Below are 19,534 nucleotides of genomic sequence, written 5' to 3' on the forward strand. Positions count from 1 at the left end.
CTTTGGTCACTTTCGGGAAGGGAAAAATGAATTCTGACCTCTGGAGTTGAGAAAGAGATGGGAGGGAAGAGAAGCATCCTACTTCGCGGCCGGCCCGCCAGTGAGAGGTCCGGGAACAACAATCCCCATGAAGCCTCTGGCCACCACTACCGGTAGTCAAAGGCCCGCGCACCGCAGAGCATCACGGATTTTGTAGTCCTCTCCCTATTGGCATCCCGCGGAGGGCGGCCGCAGCCACAACAAATGTGGGAGGCGACAAGTCAGGATGACAGCGACAGGTGGCAGTGGGGGTGAAATCGACAAAAGGTTTGTTTTAAGGAGAGAGGTCACCATCCTGCGGACCTTGTGTGTCCTATCTTCTCCCAGGGGATTCCAGGGCCCCTGGGTCTGTCATAAAGGCGGACCTTGAAGACCCACGGTTGTGAGGGTCAGGGGCTGTCCCTCCTCCAGTGGGATGTCATAGCCTCCACCTGCTGCCCAGAGGTGCTGGGGCCTGGTCACCACTCCCCCGCCGCCAGATCCCTTCAGTTCCTTCCTCGCCTAGACTTGGGGTGAGTATGAGGAAGGGGCAGGGGCTCAAGTTCTGCGCGTGAAAAGACAGTCTATAGCTCAGCTTGGAGACAGGACTCGGGAGACAGGCAGGACCAGAGACTGCAGCGGAAGGATCCCCTGGATTCAGAGCTCGGGAGGGGGGCAAGGCATTTGTGGGTTTGTTTGTTTGTTTGTTTTTGGTTGGTTGGTTTTGGTTTTTTCAAGACAGGATAACTGTAGTCCTGGCTGACCTGGAACTGACAGACGTCCGCCTGCCTCTGCCTCCCTAGTGCTAGGATTGAAGGCGTGCGCCACCTGTGTGTGTGTGTGTGGGGGGGAACCGTCCAGCTGTGGGGGGGAGGGAACCGTCCAGCTGTGTGTGTGTGTGTGGAGGAACCGTCCAGCTGTGGAGGGGGAAGGGGGCGGCCAGGGAGGCATAGGCAGTGAGTCTCCACACTCTCGGCTTCACTGAGACTCTTGGATTTTGCACCAATGGGAAGGGAAGTAGGGGGCGGAGCAAAAAGTAATCTTAGATGTCCAGGAGGGGGAGAACTGGCCTCTAGTGACTTGGCCTTGGGAATAGGGGAGGGGTCAGCAGGAGGGGACGCCAGGGATGACAGAGGGTGTCCAGGGAAAGGATGAGGATGGGTGAGGTGGACCAGGACTGAGAAGTTTGTTTCAAGAAGTGGGCAGACATCCTTCCTGCATCCCCTCTACTGAGTTTTGATTCTGTTCCCCTCTGGATGCCCCATCCAGTCTATGGTCAAAGGGTGGTGATTCTTTACTGACCAATCCCTCTCCCCATGCCCTGGGGAATGTAGCAGGCTTTTTCATGACTCTCCTAAATCATGACATGGAGACTTATTATTAATTATGAATGCTCTTATGCTTGTTCTATTAGCTTTTTTGTTTTGTTTTGTTTTGTTTTTTCGAGACAGGGTTTCTCTGTGTAGCTTTGCGCCTTTTCTGGATCTCGCTCTGTAGACCAGGCTGGCCTCGAACTCACAGAGATCCGCCTGGCTCTGCCTCCCGAGTGCTGGGACTAAAGGCGTGCAGCACCACCACCCGGCCCCATTAGCTCTTATAACTTACTTTAACCTGTTTCTTTTCATCTATGTTTGGCCTCAGGACTTTTTACCTTTCATTCTGTCTGTCCTACATTTCTGCTTCCTCTGTGTCTGTCTGGCTGGCAGCTAACTGTCTGGCCCCAGGTGGCTCCCTCTCTTTCTCTCCTTTTCTCTCTTCTCTCTCTTCTTCCCCAAGCCTAGACTCCTACTTACTGTCTCTGCCCCACAGCCCTGCCTATCCCTCTACTGCCTGGCTATTGGCTGTTCAGCTTTTTATTAGACCAATCAGGTGCCTTAGGCAGGCAAAGTAAAACAGCAACACATCTTTACATAATTAACAAATGCAGAGTAAACAATGCAACACATCCTTACATAGTTAAAGAAATATCCCACAACAAGGGAAGCCTGGAGAGATGCCCAAGTTTCCCAGGGCTCATAGTTTCAAACTGTTGCCTGCTCTCTGTCCCCACCTTTAACCCCACAGTCTTCCCTCTGTTTCCTCCTCATCCCCATGTCTGACCTCTGGGGAAAAAACAAAACAAAACAAAACGCAGATTTATTTGGTAACTGGATTCTGTGCCTGGCCTCTGTAAAAAGCAGAAAGTCGAGGTGGAGGTGAGGTATGACAGAGGATTGTGACTTAGGTCCTTTTACCAGTCCATACTTCCATCCCTTAATGCATACCCAAACCCTGGTCCAGCCTGAGACCCTGTCCCCAACTGACCTGGGACCCACCCCCTCACAGCAAGTCACTGCTTCTCTCGGTAACATGCCAGATTAGGAGTACACAGTGGGCAGCAAGTGCCTCTTTCTATTTTCTGCCCTGGTGTGTCCATCAGAATCTCGAAGGCTCCAGAGAGGGGGACTCCAGGGTCTGTGGTGGGTCTGCAGGACAGGCCCCACTTCCGCAACCCCACTTCCGCAACTCCACAGTGACGCAGACTCCCCTGCTGCCAGGATGGAGTTAGACTGGGGTGGGTGGAGAACCCAGAGACGGAGACGAACCAAGACCCAGCAGGAGAGAGGGAAAGAGACCCAGAGAAGACAAAGACCAAAACAGAGACCCAGAGACAAAGAGGGACCAAGACCCAGGGAGAGAGGGCGATAGAGCCTCAGAAAGTGACAGATCCAGAGATCCAGAGAGAGGCATAGGCCCAAAGGGGAGGAGATAGAGACCTAGAGAGAGGGACAAAGAGCCAGAGAAAGAGGGACTGAGGCCAGAGGAGGGAGACAAAGACCCAAAGAGAAAGGGTGAGACTCACACGGAGACAGACAGAGACGGAGGAACCAGATTCCCAGAGTGGTGGGGACAGGCGAGAGAACACTCAGAGACAACCAAGGAAAGGTGACAGGACACTTAAGCGGAACGGGGCTTGGGGTGGGAATACGAACCCGCACGGCGCCTGCAGAGGGAGGCGACGAGCCAGCTACCGCCGCAGCCCCTGACCCGCCCGCCCTCTTCGCTCTTGCAGGCGCCTCCTCCCGCCGCAGCCTCCGCCGCAGCCACTAGCGTTCTGCGGTCCCCGCGCCTAGGACCGCCCAGGAGGCGGGGCCTACCAACCAAGAGGCGTGTGGCCTCTCCTCCGGCTCCTCCCTTCTTCCTTCTTAACCCCGCCCCTTCCATTGGCCCACCCATCCCAGTGGTTGAGAAGCTGTTGCCGGCTCTCCGGCTGCGCTCCTCCCTTCAAGTACCGGCGCGCACTCCTTTACCCATCTCTTGTCCGCAGTCTTTGTGATCTAGGCCTCGTTCCCTTTCCTCCACCAGCTGGAAACCTTTGCCCCTCCCGAAGGCCTCGTGGACCATCCCCCGGGTATCTGACACCGAATCTCTCCATTCCAGCCCTGACCCCCCCACCCCTGTGTCCAGAGAAGCAGTGAGCGCCTTTCCCCTAACAGGTGTCTCATTCCCCGTCCTCCATCCGACGAGCCCAGCGGCTCCTGGAGCTCTGAATGCTCATTTTAAACGCCCCACTTTGCCATCCACTTATTAGTCCCACCTTCCTCTGGACCATTGAGATGTTTCCAACCCCTTATAGACCCCACCCATCTACCTGTGTCTCTTCCATCCATCGGACCCTCTTCCTAACGAAGTCCAAGTCTGCAGCTCCAGCAGGACCTGGTGATGTATGTCTGTCATCCCAGCTACCGGGATGAGGCTGAGACAGGGTCAGGATAGCAAACCTAAGGCCTCCTTGGACTCTACAGCTTGCCGTCTCCCCCCCCCCCCCAGCTTCCATTCAGAAGTTCCACCCCTTCCCACTGTCCTGCTCTCTTCTCTTCTCTGTCTCCTGTCAGTTTTTTATTTAATCAGGTTCCATCTCCACCTCCAGTTCCGGTCGTCTTCCCCGCCCCCGCCCCGCCCCTAAGTGAGACCCTTCCTCTCATTGTCCCGGCCCAATAAGATTATTGATTTCTTGGGCTTCCTGTCACTGTTAACCTAATCAAACCCTTCCCTGTGCATCTGCTTTTTCAATAGAGGTACTGCCTGCCAGGACCTTAGGCCAGTGACCAGTTTGGTTTCTTTTTCTCAGCTTCTCCTGTGGTTCCTCCCTTTTAGAAAACAGCCTATTAGGTTTTTTTTTTGGGGGGGGGGGTCGAGTCTCATGTAACATAGGCTGGCCTCCTCACTCTGTAGCATGACCTTGAACTCCTGATCCCCCTGTCTCCACCGCACCTGTCTCTTTCTCATACCTGGCTCCAGGGTCTCCATTTTCGCTGGGCTGCTGAGTTAGGCATTTTTAGGGTTCCCTTGACGCCCCGCCCTCTTCTAGGTACGATCCAATCCCTGAGCCTTCTGTGCAACCCCACCTTCTCTAGCTAGGCATGGTCGGAGTCTGTCTAGCTGTGGCCCCGCCCAGCCCCTCAGCCCAATCAGCTCTTGTCCTCCCTCCACCTACCCAATCGCGCCCTCCTCATCCATTCATCGTCTCCTCTCATCCAATCACGCTTACCTTTCCATCCGGGCCCCGCCCCCGCGGCCCCGCCCCCAGCCCCACCTCCCCGTCTAATGCTGAGCTCAGTGTGCGTTTGGTCGTTCCGCGGGCGCCAGGGGGCCGAGGAGCAGCAACCGCAACCGGCACCAACGCCGCAGCCGCCCGAGTCTCCGCCGCCGCCGCTGCAGAAGCAGTGCGCGCAAGTCGGCCCCGCCGCGTCCCCGGCGGGTACCCCGCTTTCCTGCGGGCCCGGGGGCCGGCGCGCCGAGCCATGCCCCGGGCTGCCGGCGGTGGCCATGGGGCGGCACGGCGGCGGCGGCGGCGACAGCGGTAAGATCGTGATCAACGTGGGCGGCGTGCGCCATGAGACGTACCGCTCCACGTTGCGCACCCTGCCGGGGACCCGGCTGGCCGGGCTGACTGAGCCCGAGGCGGCCGCGCGCTTCGACTACGATCCGGGTACGGACGAGTTCTTCTTCGACCGCCACCCGGGCGTCTTCGCCTACGTGCTCAACTACTACCGCACCGGCAAGCTGCACTGCCCGGCCGACGTGTGCGGTCCGCTCTTTGAGGAGGAGCTAGGCTTCTGGGGCATCGACGAGACGGACGTGGAGGCCTGCTGCTGGATGACCTACCGCCAGCATCGCGACGCAGAGGAGGCACTCGACTCCTTCGAGGCCCCCGACTCCTCCGGCGCAGCCAACTCCGCCAACGCCGGAGGTGCCCACGATGCAGGCCTGGACGACGAGGCGGGCGCCGGAGGCGGAGGGCTGGACGGAGCAGGAGGCGAGCTCAAGCGTCTGTGCTTCCAAGATGCGGGCGGAGGCACCGGGGGACCTGCCGGGGGCGCGGGCGGCGCGGGCGGCACGTGGTGGCGGCGCTGGCAGCCCCGCGTGTGGGCGCTTTTCGAGGACCCCTACTCGTCGCGGGCTGCCAGGGTGAGCGCGCTCTCCGAGCACCCTTAACTATCCTAACCCCTCTGCTCCCGGAACACTCCATCTCAAGTCTACCCCCCAACCCCCGGACTCCCCAGTCCCCTGGAAGCCCTTTTCCCTGCAGCCGGAGTTCCCTGCGCCTCTGCAAACACACCCCTCCCGAACCTTCAGCGTCTCTCGGGCCTTCCAAACTCCAACCCACTGCTCCAAGTAATCGTAGATCCTGGGAAATGGCTCCCTAACAGAAAATCTCCTGGAGTTCCCTGACAGTTCACCCCCGCCTTTCCCACACACCCTCTGAGACCTTCAGAATGTCTCAGGCCCTCAGAATGTCCTCAGCCTCTCCAAAACTCAACTTCCCGTTTCTTGAACATCCCAAGGCCACTTACTTATTCCCGGCCCTCCGTGTCCCAAGGTTAAAAACACTGCCTCCCGTGTCGCCCCCCCCCCCCGACTCTCTAAAGTCCCCCGTCCGACTCCTCCTCTTTGGGCACCCCCCTCATCCTCCCTAGGCCTAACTTCTAGGTCTCTGTTTCTCTGTAACTTTGGACCTCCTGGATGTTTGCGATCTTCTGCTCTTAGCTTTCAAAGTTCTAGAAGATCCCCGCCCCTACAGAACCCGCAGGGCCTCATTGACCCTCCAAACTACTGGTCAGGACAGTTTCCCCGGGACCTAGCTGCAACGCTGAGTCCGGAGGTGTGGGGAGGGGGGGTGTCCCTTTGTAAGGCAGCGTATCCCTTCCCCCCAACTGCACACTTCTCTGCTTCTGGGATTCCTTCCCATATCCATTTCTCCCTCCCCAGTTACTTTCTCATTCTAAGTGACTTTCAGAAGTTTGAGTTCCCTCAAATCTAGAGACCTGTCTCCTGCTACCCACCACCAAGTCATCAGTCCAGATACTTCTCAGATGGTTTCAATGCCCACCTTTTGGGATGGCTCAGCCCTCTGGGTTCTCTGCTCTCAGCCTTGCCTCCCCTTTCTCAAGCTCCCTCTACAATTACTCCCCCTGATGTAAACCCAGAACCCTAGAAACCCCTCGATACCCTCAAAGACCTCTCCCGGAAAAGTTTGTAAGCCTCGGTAACTTCCCAGGCTTTTTGGATACCCTCTTGATAGCTTTGGCCAGAGCTTTCCCTCTTCCTAAACTTCCTCCGCCTGAGGAGACCCTGGAGGAGGGTGTGTGGGCATAACTAGGTGGGTAAATTCAGGAAAAGAGAGGGCACTAGCAAAAGTGGGGAACAGAGAGCCACTCCTCCCCCCAATTCTCCCCCCGCGCCCCCCCCCCGCGCCGCGTCCTGGGCCGGGAAGGACGCAGAGCCGCAGTGCCGCATTCGGGCTGGGGCGGGGGGGGGGGGGGGGGACGGACCGGAGGCTTCGCATAAAGTTTTAGTCCTGAGAAGCGCTGAATTGGCAACATTTGAGGGTTGAGTTGGGGGGAAGGGAAAGAAAGAGGGGCAGGAGGGACATGGCCCCAGATGCTCTTTTCGGCCTCGAGCATCTCCTCCCCCACTCGATGGCTTGGGGCGCCCTTCCTTCCTGTGACCCCATTGAAGGGTGCTGAGACTGTGAGGAAGTCTTTGGGTGATGGTCAGGCTAGGGGTCCAGAATGGCTACGAAGGTCACTCATTTATTTATTGCACCGATTTATTTATTTATTCTTTATTTGTTTGTTTATTTGAATATCCGCTGTGTGCCTGGTACTTTCCAACCTCCAGGTGGACCTTCTTGCAAGTTGGGAACACAAACCACCTTCAAGCTCAGGGTCCAACCTTCCCGGCTCCGCTTTCCTTTCTTTATAGAGCCTTGGTACCCTCGGAGTCACTTCAGGGGAAACCAGCCCTGCACCTGTGCACTGTAGCGGGTGCCCACCCTTCCTTGGGCTCCTGGGAGGGAAGGGGTTAGGCAAATTATAGGCCCGGTGGCCTTTAACTGCGAAGCCGAAGCCATAGGTACTGCGGCTGCGCGCCGGCTTGCGGCGCTTCAGCCTGGAAGGAGTTAAGGCCACCAGGCCACTGCGGCTGCGCACTGCGGCGGGGGAGCTGTCCGTGGTACTGGCCGCCGCTCGCCCTGCTCCGGGCCGGGCCGACCCGCCCCCACTGCAGTACCGCAGCCTGCTGGTTGGGGGCGGGGAGGCCCCAGGCATGCGCTCTGCGGAGACCTCTGGCCTCTTCTCCACTGCAGAGAAACCAAGTCGGTGGTCTACACTACTGACCACTCTCCTAGCCTACCCTAAGGCCCAGGGCCTACTCACCTCCCAGTTATTAGACTCTGGCCCCTGAGTTCACCTCTCCAGAACCATAACCCCGTCCCCATCCACAAGGCTTCTCAGTCCTCTTCCCACTTCAAATTCAAATTCCCCCCCACTTGGCCCCCCGTCTCTGGCCTTTGCTTGAGGTTAAAGGTCCAGACCCACAAGCACATGCCTTTCTCCCACAGCACCCTTCGCTTTCCAACACCCCCCCCATCTTATAAAAACACCATCCCTAGGACCTTGACCCCCTAGCTCACCAACTTCTTCCAGATCCCGATCTAGCCCCCTCTTTCTTACTATGTAGCAAGACTCTGGGTCTCCCCCACTTTGACAAAGCATAAGCTACTCACTCCCTAGTTGCTGGATGTTGGCCCAAAGTCTAGGCTCCTGAATTTACCTCTCCAGAACCATAACCCTCCCCATCCACAAGGCTTCTCGGTCCTCTTCCCAGGAGGCCTTCCCTCTTCAGCTTCCCCCACACCCACTCTTTCATTCCATCCCCAAACTACCCCCAGGTCTCTCTGTTTTCACTTGCGCTGGGGTCCTTAGATCCCAGCCATCTCTGACCCCTCATCCTTGCCCCAGCTCACTGATCCACTGTACCCTAGTAACAGCTCAGCTCTCACTGTGTTCCAGGCACTCAGCCAAGCACTGTTTTTGGAAGCAAGCCCTCTGTACACTCACCAAATCTTCATAACAATTCCATTAAAAAACAAAATTCAGATCCAGAAAGCTTAACCCTTGCTCCAGTTCGACAAATTCAAACCCAGGCTTTTGAGATGGGCCTAGTGGCATGCAGGTCTGTCATCCCAGCTGCTTAGGAGGCAGGAGGACTACAAATTCAAGGCCAGCCTGGTCAAATTAGTGAGGCCCTGTCTCAAAATTAAAGTTAGAGGGCTAGGGATGTACCTCAGGAACCCAGTGCCTGTCTGGCTTGCATAAGGCTGTGGGCTGCATCCTGAGTGCCACAGAAATAAAGCCCTGCGTCCCCACCTGCCCTCTCCCTTCCCCAGCTCCGTGTGGAGTCCCACACCTCTGAGACATGAGTAGTGTGGTCATGCCTCTCATGCCCATCCCCAAACAGACTATCTGAATCCTCCTGGGGGACTCTGATATGGAGCCCAGCAAGTGTTCTTCCTTGGTCAGCTGTGGCAATCCTGCCCTGGGCCTCTGTTCCTTTCTCAGAATGGGTTGCTAGAAGTGGCAGAACCTCTAAGTAGGGACACTTAGATTCTTGTGGGATATGGGCCTGAGGTGGAGAATGGAGGCCATTAGAAGGGTTTTTAGACTCCAGTGATGCAGATGTGTTGGTCACCGCCATTCTCTCTCCCATCCTCCTGCAGTATGTGGCCTTTGCCTCCCTGTTTTTCATCCTCATCTCCATCACCACCTTCTGCCTGGAGACACATGAGGGCTTCATCCACATCAGCAACAAGACGGTGACGCAGGCCTCCCCAATCCCTGGGGCTCCCCCAGAGAACATCACCAATGTGGAGGTGGAGACAGAACCCTTCTTGACCTACGTGGAAGGCGTGTGTGTGGTCTGGTTCACCTTTGAGTTTCTCATGCGAGTCACCTTCTGCCCGGATAAGGTGGAGTTCCTCAAGAGCAGCCTGAACATCATCGACTGTGTGGCCATCTTGCCCTTCTACTTGGAGGTGGGCCTCTCAGGCCTCAGCTCCAAAGCTGCCAAGGACGTGCTGGGCTTCCTACGCGTCGTCCGCTTTGTTCGCATCCTGCGGATCTTCAAGTTGACCCGTCACTTTGTAGGCCTGCGTGTGCTGGGCCACACACTCCGGGCCAGCACCAACGAGTTCTTGTTACTCATCATCTTCCTGGCTCTGGGGGTCCTCATCTTTGCCACCATGATCTACTATGCTGAGCGAATTGGTGCCGACCCTGATGACATCCTGGGCTCCAACCACACCTACTTCAAGAACATCCCCATTGGCTTCTGGTGGGCCGTGGTCACCATGACCACCCTGGGCTATGGAGACATGTACCCTAAGACATGGTCTGGGATGCTGGTCGGGGCGCTGTGTGCGCTGGCCGGTGTGCTGACCATCGCCATGCCCGTACCCGTCATCGTCAACAACTTCGGCATGTACTATTCACTGGCTATGGCCAAGCAGAAATTGCCAAAGAAGAAAAACAAACACATCCCCAGGCCTCCACAGCCTGGCTCACCCAACTACTGCAAGCCTGACCCCCCGCCTCCACCCCCACCACACCCCCACCACGGCAGCGGTGGCATCAGCCCACCACCGCCCATCACCCCTCCTTCCATGGGGGTGACTGTGGCTGGGGCCTACCCGCCTGGACCCCACACACACCCTGGGCTGCTCAGGGGTGGTGCTGGGGGGCTGGGCATCATGGGATTGCCTCCTCTGCCAGCCCCTGGTGAGCCCTGCCCACTGGCTCAAGAAGAGGTGATTGAAACCAACAGAGCAGGTAAGGCTGGGCCAGGACTGGGGGTGGGGGGACCTGGGTGTGGGGGGACCTGACTCTTAGGGCCAGGCAGAGTGGGGTGGGAGGCAACAGCAGACAGAGAAAGGACAAATGGCCGGAAGGCTAGAGAAGAGGCAGGAGGGGCCATCGAGACAGGCCTCCATGTGCAAGAGAGTTCCTGAAGGTGGAATGTCGCCAGGCTGATCTGAGAGGCCCTTGGGCAGAACAACATAGTGAGAACATTTTAGAAAGAGACCCAGGCATGGTGGGGCATGCCTCTCATCCCTTGGAGGCACTTGGTATCTCCCATACTCCGGAGGTAGAGGTAGGAGGATCAGGAGTTCCAGGCTAGCCTGAGCTACATGTCCCTGTCTCAAATGAAAAGAGAGAAAGGGAAAGGAAGGAGGGTGGAGGGCCAGAGAGAGAGCAGGGCCCAGGGCACTCCCTCATGATTCCAACACTGGGGGCTGGGGAAGGAGGGTCAACACATGTTTGAGGCTATCCTGGCCTACATACATACGGAGACCCTGCCTCAGGAAAACAAGCAAAGAGAGGTTTTGAGTGGCTTCCTGGGCCACTAGTCCACTCCCATTCTTAGAGACAATTTCCTAAGAAAGAGATACTCCTATTTGTATTTGAGAAGAAAAGGGAAGAGAGAGGGAGAGCTAGAAAGAAAAAAGAAAAAGGAACGAGAGCCAGGCATGGCAATGCATTCTTGTAACCCCAGTACTTAGGAGGAAGAGGCAGGAACATCAGGATTTCAAGGCCAGTCTCTCAGAAAGGAACTCTGTAAAACCCAGGGAGTCTCCCATGACCCAGGAAGGCTAGGGACAGGCCCGGGCGCTGTCACAGTATGTGACTGTGGCAGCCTGAGCTGGGGGAAGCAGCCCTGCCAATACCACCATGTTTAAGAGAGGGAGACAGATGGAGTGGGCGGTCAGCAGGACAGCGTTCAGGACCCACCTGCAGGCAAAAGGGAGAGGCCTGCAAAGACCGAGGGCCGAAGTTAAGCGGGTTCTGTGGGCAGAACAGTCAGGGTGCAGAGCCGCCAGGCAGGGTCTGCAGAGGACCTGGAAAAACAGGGATCCCCAGAGGGCTCCGGAGAGCTCTTGCTACGAGAAGAGTCAGCCAGGTCTAGTGGAGCACACCTGTTATCCCAACTTTTGGGGAGCTAAGGCAGAAGGATGGGGTGAGTTCAAAGCCAGCCTGGGCCATAGAGCAAGACTTTGTCTCAAATGAATTTTTTAAAATAAGGAGTCAGGCCAAGAAGGGGAGGGAGGAGACGAGAAAGAGGGTGGGTGTGCCTGATTTTGCATGTTGCGTGTGTCCTGGGGGACTCTGTTTCTTGCAGGCAGTGACTTGGGTGTCCTGGAGGAAGGAGGTGAGCCCCCCCAGGCCTTAAGTAGGTCAAGAAAATGAGCTAGTCTGCCCGGCCCCCCATCTTGTTCCCTTAGCCACTGACCCAGTTTCCCATCCATTAAAAATAGATCAAGTCAGAACCTAGGGGACCCCCACCTCACCCTCCCTCACCTTCCCAGCCCTTCCCCACCCTGCCCTTGGCAGCACCCCACACTGTCCCTAAGCAACCACTTCACAACCCGTGACGTCCTCCCTGTCCCCCGCCAGTGCTCGGCACCTTAATGCAGGCTGTGCCCAGCACCCACCTTTTTGTTTTGTTTTTTTGTTCTTTCTTGGGGGGAATCCCACTATGTACCCCAGGCTGGCCTCGAACTCAGAATCCTCCTGCCTAAGCCTTCCGAGTGATGGGATGATGGTGGGCACTACCCTGCCCATTCTGCAGTAACCACAGCAGCCCCAGCTACCCTCCCAATACCAAGTCCGGACACTCACATGCTCACACAAAGCCCAACTGCCACTTCCTAGCACTGGCCTCTGTCCACACCCTCAATCCCACTTGCCCTCCCCAGCCATCTCACCAGCAGCCCTGTACCCCGTGCCCCGGGGTCACTCTTGACTCTCCGTCCCTCCAGTGCCCTTCACTGCCACCTTCTCCCTTCAGTCTCTGTCCTCTGTCTGTGACCCCTCACCTTGCAGTAGACCCCCGCCCCAACGGGGACCCTGCAGCAGCTGCATTGGCCCATGAGGACTGCCCCGCTATCGACCAGCCAGCCATGTCTCCAGAAGACAAGAGCCCAATCACTCCTGGAAGCCGGGGTCGCTACAGCCGGGACCGAGCCTGCTTCCTGGTCACTGACTACGCCCCTTCCCCTGATGGCTCCATCCGAAAAGGTGAGGTGCCCTCCAGGGGCTCCCCAGAGACCCTTCCTCTCTCCCCAGCCCAGGGGAGGGAGGAGAGGGGGTGGGGGAGGTGCTGGACTTGCCTCTGTTTCCCCCTCAGCCCCAAACCGCCTCCCGCCCTGTCCTCCTCCCTCCCCCTGAGCCCCAGGTTTCCTCACCTGTGTTTATTTCATCTCCATCTCCCCCACCCACCCTGACTCTCCGGCCTCTCCCCTCACCCCCAGCCACTGGTGCTCCCCCACTGCCCCCCCATACTGGCGTAAGCCAGGCCCCCCAAGCTTCTTGGCCGACCTCAACGCCAACGCAGCGGCCTGGATATCCCCCTAGTGGACGAGCCCCCTTCCCCCTAGGGTAAGTAGTTCCCCACCACGGCCCTCCTGACCCCCTTCCTTTGTCCCTCCGACTAACCTCTCTGAGAACATGCTCTCCCACTGACCGAGCCTCTCACCCACGGTGAACAGCTGCACCCAGTTCCCGACACTGACCCCACTGTCACCCCAGGACTTGCCTAGTCCTCACTAACACTCCAGAACTAACCCAGCCCCACCTTCCACCTCTGACCTGCTCACCCCATCCCCCACCCCACCGCTGACCCACCCTACCCTCACCTGTCTGCATCCCTCTCTGGGTATTTTTTATCCAGTCACTAACGTGGATTGTGTGCCTGGACACTCTTACGTGCAGGATGTGAGTGAGCCTGGCGAGTTCTCCCTGATTCTAAGAGCAGACTTAGTCTCTGGCGGCCAAGTAGAAAACAGGCATAGACCTAGCAGAGGAGAGACAGGGACACAAGAACTCGGAAAGCGGGCCAAGCTAGCGGCCAGGAGATGGAAGCTAGGTGATCATCTCGGGACCAGAGGATGGGACCTAGCTGGAGCCAGGAGAGGGATAGGAAAGCCAAGCATGGTGGTCCACATCTGTAATCACAGCACTGGGATGCTGGGCCAGGGCCACTGTGAGCCTGAAGCTGGCTAGGGCGACAAAACAAGACCCTGCCCCCACCCCAAATTTCTTGTTGTTTTAGCTACTACACTTTGGGACACAGCAGTGGTAGCTGTTACATTGCCCCACCCTGAGGAGGAAAGGACTTTTCTGGCAGGCTCAGGTTCTCTCTGAGCCTCTCCCAGACTTGACGTGTTCTCTCAGTGTGGACAGTGCTATGATTGTGGGTAGGTACCACCACAGCCAACTTCGGGAAACCTGTCTGAGAGAGTGACATGAGACCTGGAAGGACGAAAGGCCACGTGCACAGGCCCTGGGTGCGGAAAAGCCTGGGGGGCTGGTCCCTTGGCTGTACAGCTCTTCCCTAGAATCCCCCGAGGGCTGGGGTGTGGCTCGGTGGTGGAGCCCTTGCTCAGCACATCCTAAGTTCTCCTTCCCGTACTGCAAAACAGAAAGGACGGCGTGACTGGACTGGGGGAGGAAGGGGTGCCAGAGCGTCTGGGCCGAAAGCTGGGCGCTGGGCGAGGCTAGCTTCTGTCTTACACAGGACTAGGAGTTGCCAGAAGGGGTTTATCTACTACCTACTCATTCTAGAAACAACACAGCACCTCCTTTAGAAATGTACACACATGAAGAATCCTTACTCTCAGCCTAAGGCTGTACGGAACCTCCATATTCCAAAGACCTCCAGGGAGTGCCAACTGGGAGCAGACAGGCGTGAGAACCTAGGCTTCGGGCTGCCAGCCCAGAGGGGTCTGTGTGCCTCTGCCCTCCATGCCCTTCCTACACCCTCCCCATCACCTTCCATGTCCATCTCATCAATCCTCCCCCTTCCTCCCATCTCCCCCCACCCCTGCTTGAACCTAGACCTCTATTCCTTAACCTTTGTTGAGGGGTTCCTGGTGGGATGGAGGGTAAAGCAGAGTGTGTGGGGAAGGCCGGGGACCCCAGCGGGGTGGGTGAGGCCCTTGCTTTTCTTGCATATGATACCAAAATCCATTCACCGAACTCAAATGATGGCCGGAGCTGATGGGGCTGACTGAACTCTCTGTCCCAAGATCTCACCTCCTCATCAGCCTGCCCCCCCCCAATTCACCCTCTGGCCCCCTGATTCCTGTACCCAGCCCATTCCTCCCGCCCTTGGTCCTGCCCTGCCCTGGCCACCCCGGAAGCTCCTGCCATATTTGATGTTTCTGGCTGCCCCCATTTCACTGCTCCCATCACCCCGGAAAACACCAGAGAGGAGGAAGACGTCCAGGCGTTTCTCCGTCCCCCCAACAGCGAGCCTGTGTTGGGGAGCCCCCCATCTGCCTCCCATTCCCCTTCCTTGACTCTCTGTATTTCTGTCCCCAGCTCTTGTCACCGCCTGAGACCTCGCGAGACCCTCGGGTTTCCCCTGTCCCTTTCCCCCAGGTTAGCAATTGGGAATGGTGGGAGGGGTGTCCCGAGTCACTGGGCTTTTGTCCCCCGCCCCAGGCCCCTTCCTGCAGTCAGAGCATCACCTCCCAGCCTGGGATGCTTAGAAAAGCCTTCCCAGTCGTCCTGGTGCCGGCAGAGAAAACAAAAAAGAAAAAAAACAAAACAAAACCCACCTACCCACATGGTCCTGATGTGGGAGCCCATGAGCTGTGTGACCTTACTGCTTCCTGTCACCAGCAGACCCCATCCAATTTTGGAATCCTCCACCTTATCCCATATCCTGGACTCTTGAAAGATGTCCATGCTGAGTGTAATGGCTCATGACTCTTAGTCCAAGGCTACCTACCTACTGAATTTGAAGTCAGCCTGGGCTAAATAGTGAGTTTGAGGCCAGTTTGGGCTACATAGTGAGATTGAGGCCAGCCTGGGCTACATAATTTGAGGCCAACCTAAGCTATATAGTATGTTCTAGGACAGCCTGGACAACATAGTGAGATTGAGGACAGCCTGGGCTACATAATTTGAGGCCAACCTAAGTTATATAGTATGTTCTAGGACAGTCTGGACAACATAGTGAGATTGAGGCCAGCCTGGGCTACACAGTGAACTCTTATCACAAGGTCCCAGGGAATCTCCTCCCCCTCCTGCACCAGGCCCCCGGCTCCCCCCTGCGCAGCCCCCTCCACCAGCTGCTGCCTCCACCCCAGCCCCTGCCGCCCACCATCCCACCTCGCCAAATGCTGCCTTTGGGCCTCAGACCAGGGGACCGTGGGGAGGGAGAGAAGAGGGGTGGGCAGGTTGGGTGGGGAGGCTTAGTGGGCACCACCCACCTCCTAATCCTGTCTCTCCCCTTCCCTGTGTCTGCACCTTTCTTGTGGATGCCACTGACTGCGATTTCTTCACCTCTCTCTCCATCTCCTCGGCCCGCCCATCCTGCCTATGGGTGTCTCTCTCCTCTCCATCCCTCTCTCCCTGTTGGGGTCTCTGTGTGCCCTCACCCTGGCTCCCATCCCCACGCCCCCCCCTTGTCTCTGCTCCTTCCCCAGGTTACGAGAAGTCCCGCAGCCTGAGCAGCATTGTGGGCCTGAGCGGGGTGTCCCTGCGCCTCGCGCCCCTCGCCACTCCCCCTGGCTCACCCCGGGCCACGCGCCGAGCTCCCCCGACCCTGCCCTCCATCCTCTAGTGCTTCCCTCCCCCCTGTGGGGGGACTGGGGGTGATTGGAAGATCAAAAAGAGCTGGGAGTGGGGGGTGGGGAAAGGGTTCTTTTAAAAAAAAAAAGTCACTAATAATATGCAAAAGAGATGATGCCAGCAGACACCCCCGGCCTCTCACTCCCCACATACTAGAGCCCCCAGGATAGAGGGGGCGGGGCCGGAGCCTGTGCTCCCCCACCTCTCTCCCTCTCCAAAAAGAAAAAAAAAAAAAAAAAAGCAAACCTCAGGTCTCCATGAGCCATAGAACCCCCCCCATCGACTCCTGTAAATAAGTAAAAGCTGATTCCATCTTGGGGCACCCACCTCAGTTTGCATGCCTCCCGGACCCCCTCTTCAGCAATAAGCCGCCAGGAGCTGCGTGCAGAGAGTTGGAGGGAAGGCCGCTGGGAGCTTCTGGGGTCGGGGCTGGCATTTTAGGGGTTTCCTGATCACTCCCCCAAAGGGCGACCCACCCATCACTAATCGATTCAGGAAAACCAAACAAAAAACCCTCTAGGAACATGTAGGGAATGGAAAGCAGGTTAATCAGCCGCAGCCTTGAGGAGCTCAGCTGGGGGGTGGGGGGTTCTGCCAGCTGCTCCCGGGCTCGGAGGACTCCAGCTGGTGCATTCCACCCACGCCCGCCTCCAGGGATCTGCTGCTCCCTCTAGTCACTGCATGGACTTAGCCCTCCAGGCCCAGAACCCTCCACCCCATCCTGTCTCCACTCTATCCCAGAACACGAGACTAGCACCCTAGACTTCCGGAGATTGACCCTGGCACCCTGCACTGCCATCCCCGCGCACGCCGGCGCCCCACACTCCACACCTCCATCACTCCACCCATCCACCACTGACCTGGCCTGCATCGCAGTGTTCTTCCACCCTCCCAGACCCTTCCCTTGTATCCCTCAGCTCACTTTCAGCCTCCAGGACCTGACAGTCCTCAGGGCCCAAACATTGCCCAGACACACCCATAAACATTCAAGCTCCCCCCCACTCCACCCCCCAATAGCTCCAACCTCCTGACATCACACTCCTCAGTCCCAGGCGTCTCTGATGCAAGACCTTCCTGAACGGGCTCCGCCTGTCTGATTCCAGGGAGCTCCCACCCCATGCAGCATCTCTGTCTAGGCAGCCCCTTCCTCAAAGCCCCTTTCACCGAGATGGTGCCAAAACACAGAGTTTCCCCGAGTGTGGGACTCCTGTTCCCTCTTCGTGTGCTGTAGTTTGCAGAGTGCACAAACGACCAAGTAGTTAAAACATGGACGCGCCAGGCACAAAGCGCATACCTGGCCAGTGCGTCCTGGCAGCGCAGCAGTTGGGCGTTGACCTTGAAAGCAAGTTAAGGACAGTCAAGCACACAGCTTGCCTAATGTGCTAAGGTCCCGGGGTTCAATCTCCGGCAACCCCTCTCCCCCTAAAACAGCCCCAAAGTGATCACAGAAGCTGTGGCCCACGTTGCAGGAAAAGAGGACATGCCCACCTGGGCTAGGACCTCAGCCTGCCCTTCCCAGCGTTCCTTGTCCGCCACGTGCCACGTTCGCGGTGGAAAACTTTCTCAAATCCCATCTTGGCTCCAGTATGCTACCTCCCCCAAGCCCAGAGACCACACTGGTCCCAGAATCCTAAACTCCCCTTTGGAGCAGGGTGGTCAGCAGAATTAGCAATCTCTCCCTTGTTCCCACAGCCTCAGGTTACCCCCCGCCGCCACCAGGGTCGGTGGGAGTGTCCTTGGGCCCAATTCTTGATGCAACGATTCCTATGCAAGGGGCATTTTGAGTCCCCCCGCCCCCAGCCTTCCCTTGGGACTTTAAACCCTGGTGAGACAGGGGTTGAGGGGTGGGGTGGGATGTGGTAGGGGCAGGGTAAAGGGCTAGGGGACTCCAGACACCAGGGTATGGGGTGAGGACTCCTAATATTGCCAAAGGGTTCAACTTCTTTAAACAGCCCCTATTATCCCGGCCCCCAGCCCCCGTCCCTCAAAAGAGACAAATGGGGCCGGGAAAAGGGGTAAGTCCTTTTTGAAGGATACCAACAACTTCCCACTGTCTCTTCCTGCTCTCCAGTTTCCCACACGTATTCAGCTTTTTAGTTAAGCTTAAAAAAAAAAAAAAAAAAAGCTACCATCATTATAAATGTCTACAAAACGTGATTTTTGCCCCCTTCATATCTCCCAATTTACCAAATAGTGTGGGGTTCGGGGAGGGAGAGCCAGGTCCTGGTCTCCCTTTTCCCCACGGCCGCCAGGGTGCCTGCAACTGCACGCATGCGCTGCATGACGCGCCCCCACACACATACACACACGCACACACGCATGCGTCGCGCACCCCTCCTGCGCTGGTGGGGGGACGCACGGACTTAGGGCTGGGGGCGGGGCGATGGGGAGGAATGATTGGCAGGGGGCAAGGGGGTCTTCCTGAGCTCAGCAGCTCCCCTCCTTCCCCACACACTCACAGCAATAAGTTTCTCTTCTTCTAGTGGGCAGACGGGCCTGGCCTGGCCTGGCGCGGGAGGGGCTGGCCAAGGGGCGCTCTCAGGGATGGGGGCGGGTCCTGAGTCTGGGGGAGGGGAGGTCTGCAACTGGTGCTAACGGCGGGTCTTCCTGGCCCACCCGCAGGCAGGGAGGGAGGGGTCGGTAGGCTTCTCCCCCAAGCCTCCCCCACGCCCACCCAGGGTGCATGAACCACCCATGCAGAAGCTGCCGCATGTCAGCCCTCCCCCACAAAGAAACAGTGTCATGCCCCTCCCCAGCCCAATAAATGATTCCTTTTCATTTAAAAGTGGCTTTTCTGATTTGGATTTGGGGTGCACAGAGGTGGGGGCTGGGCTGGGTGATGCCGGCCTATCGTCCCTCTCAAGGGGCAGGGGGAACACAGCCTGGTCTGGGAACAAACTTTCCCAGAATCCCCCAGTGAGGGGCTGGGGGTGTGGCTCAGTGATAGAGCCCCTGCCTAGAATCCCCCAGTGAGGGGCTGGGGGTGTGGCTCAGTGGTAGAGCCCCTGCCTAGAATCCCCCAGTGAGGGGCTGGGGGTGTGTCTCAGTGGTGGAGCCCCTGCCTAGAATCCCCCAATGAGGGGCTGGGGTGTGGCTCAGTGGTGGAGCCCCTGCCTAGAATCCCCCAGTGAGGGGCTGGGGTGTGGCTCAGTGGTGGAGCCCCTGCCTAGAATCCCCAGTGAGGGCTGGGTGTGGCTCAGTGGTGGAGCCCCTGCCTAGAATCCCCCAGTGAGGGGCTGGGGTGTGGCTCAGTGGTGGAGCCCCTGCCTAGAATCCCCCAATGAGGGGCTGGGGGTGTGGCTCAGTGGTAGAGCCCCTGCCTAGAATCCCCCCATGGGACCTGCTCTTTTGGCGTCCTCGGGCACTGGGGAAGTGCTGGCCTTGCTTTCCTTGAGGACAAACATGAACAGCCCTTAACTGGAATATATGAGAGAATATACAGGAACTTGAGTCCTAGAACCCAGGGAGAGTGTCCTAGGTATGCAAGATGCTTATGAAAACTATGTCTTCATGTGTGGATTACCAACCCTGAAGCCAGACTGGAGTTTGGGTCCTGG

The 19,534-nt window shown here is 57.6% G+C and overlaps 1 protein-coding gene across 16 annotated transcripts; it reads left to right on the top strand.

Moving 5' to 3' along the window:
• The first annotated feature begins 8 nt into the window (after positions 1–8).
• Positions 9–18,118, top strand: Kcnc3 (potassium voltage-gated channel subfamily C member 3). Of its 16 annotated transcripts, none has more exons than XR_005090243.1 (8): positions 4,591–5,469; positions 9,062–10,169; positions 11,518–11,547; positions 12,222–12,416; positions 12,650–12,776; positions 13,450–13,594; positions 14,721–14,780; positions 15,833–15,853. XR_005090243.1 is itself a non-coding variant. In XM_037200392.1 (7 exons), exons 2-7 carry the CDS (start codon positions 4,606–4,608, stop codon positions 15,076–15,078), a joined length of 2,682 nt encoding a protein of 893 aa, XP_037056287.1. In that variant the 5' UTR covers positions 9–551; positions 3,071–4,605; the 3' UTR covers positions 15,079–15,210. The 16 variants fall into 16 exon arrangements, 11 of the variants coding, with proteins under 11 accessions (XP_037056287.1, XP_037056292.1, XP_037056294.1 ...); XR_005090242.1 differs by having other exon boundaries at positions 13,450–14,084; positions 15,833–15,848; XM_037200392.1 differs by lacking the exons at positions 13,450–13,594; positions 15,833–15,853 and adding an exon at positions 9–551 and having other exon boundaries at positions 3,071–5,469; positions 14,721–15,210.
• The last annotated feature ends 1,416 nt before the right edge of the window (positions 18,119–19,534 follow it).

This window comes from Peromyscus leucopus, chromosome 1, assembly GCF_004664715.2.
Source record: "Peromyscus leucopus breed LL Stock chromosome 1, UCI_PerLeu_2.1, whole genome shotgun sequence".
Taxonomy (NCBI): Eukaryota; Metazoa; Chordata; class Mammalia; order Rodentia; family Cricetidae; genus Peromyscus; species Peromyscus leucopus.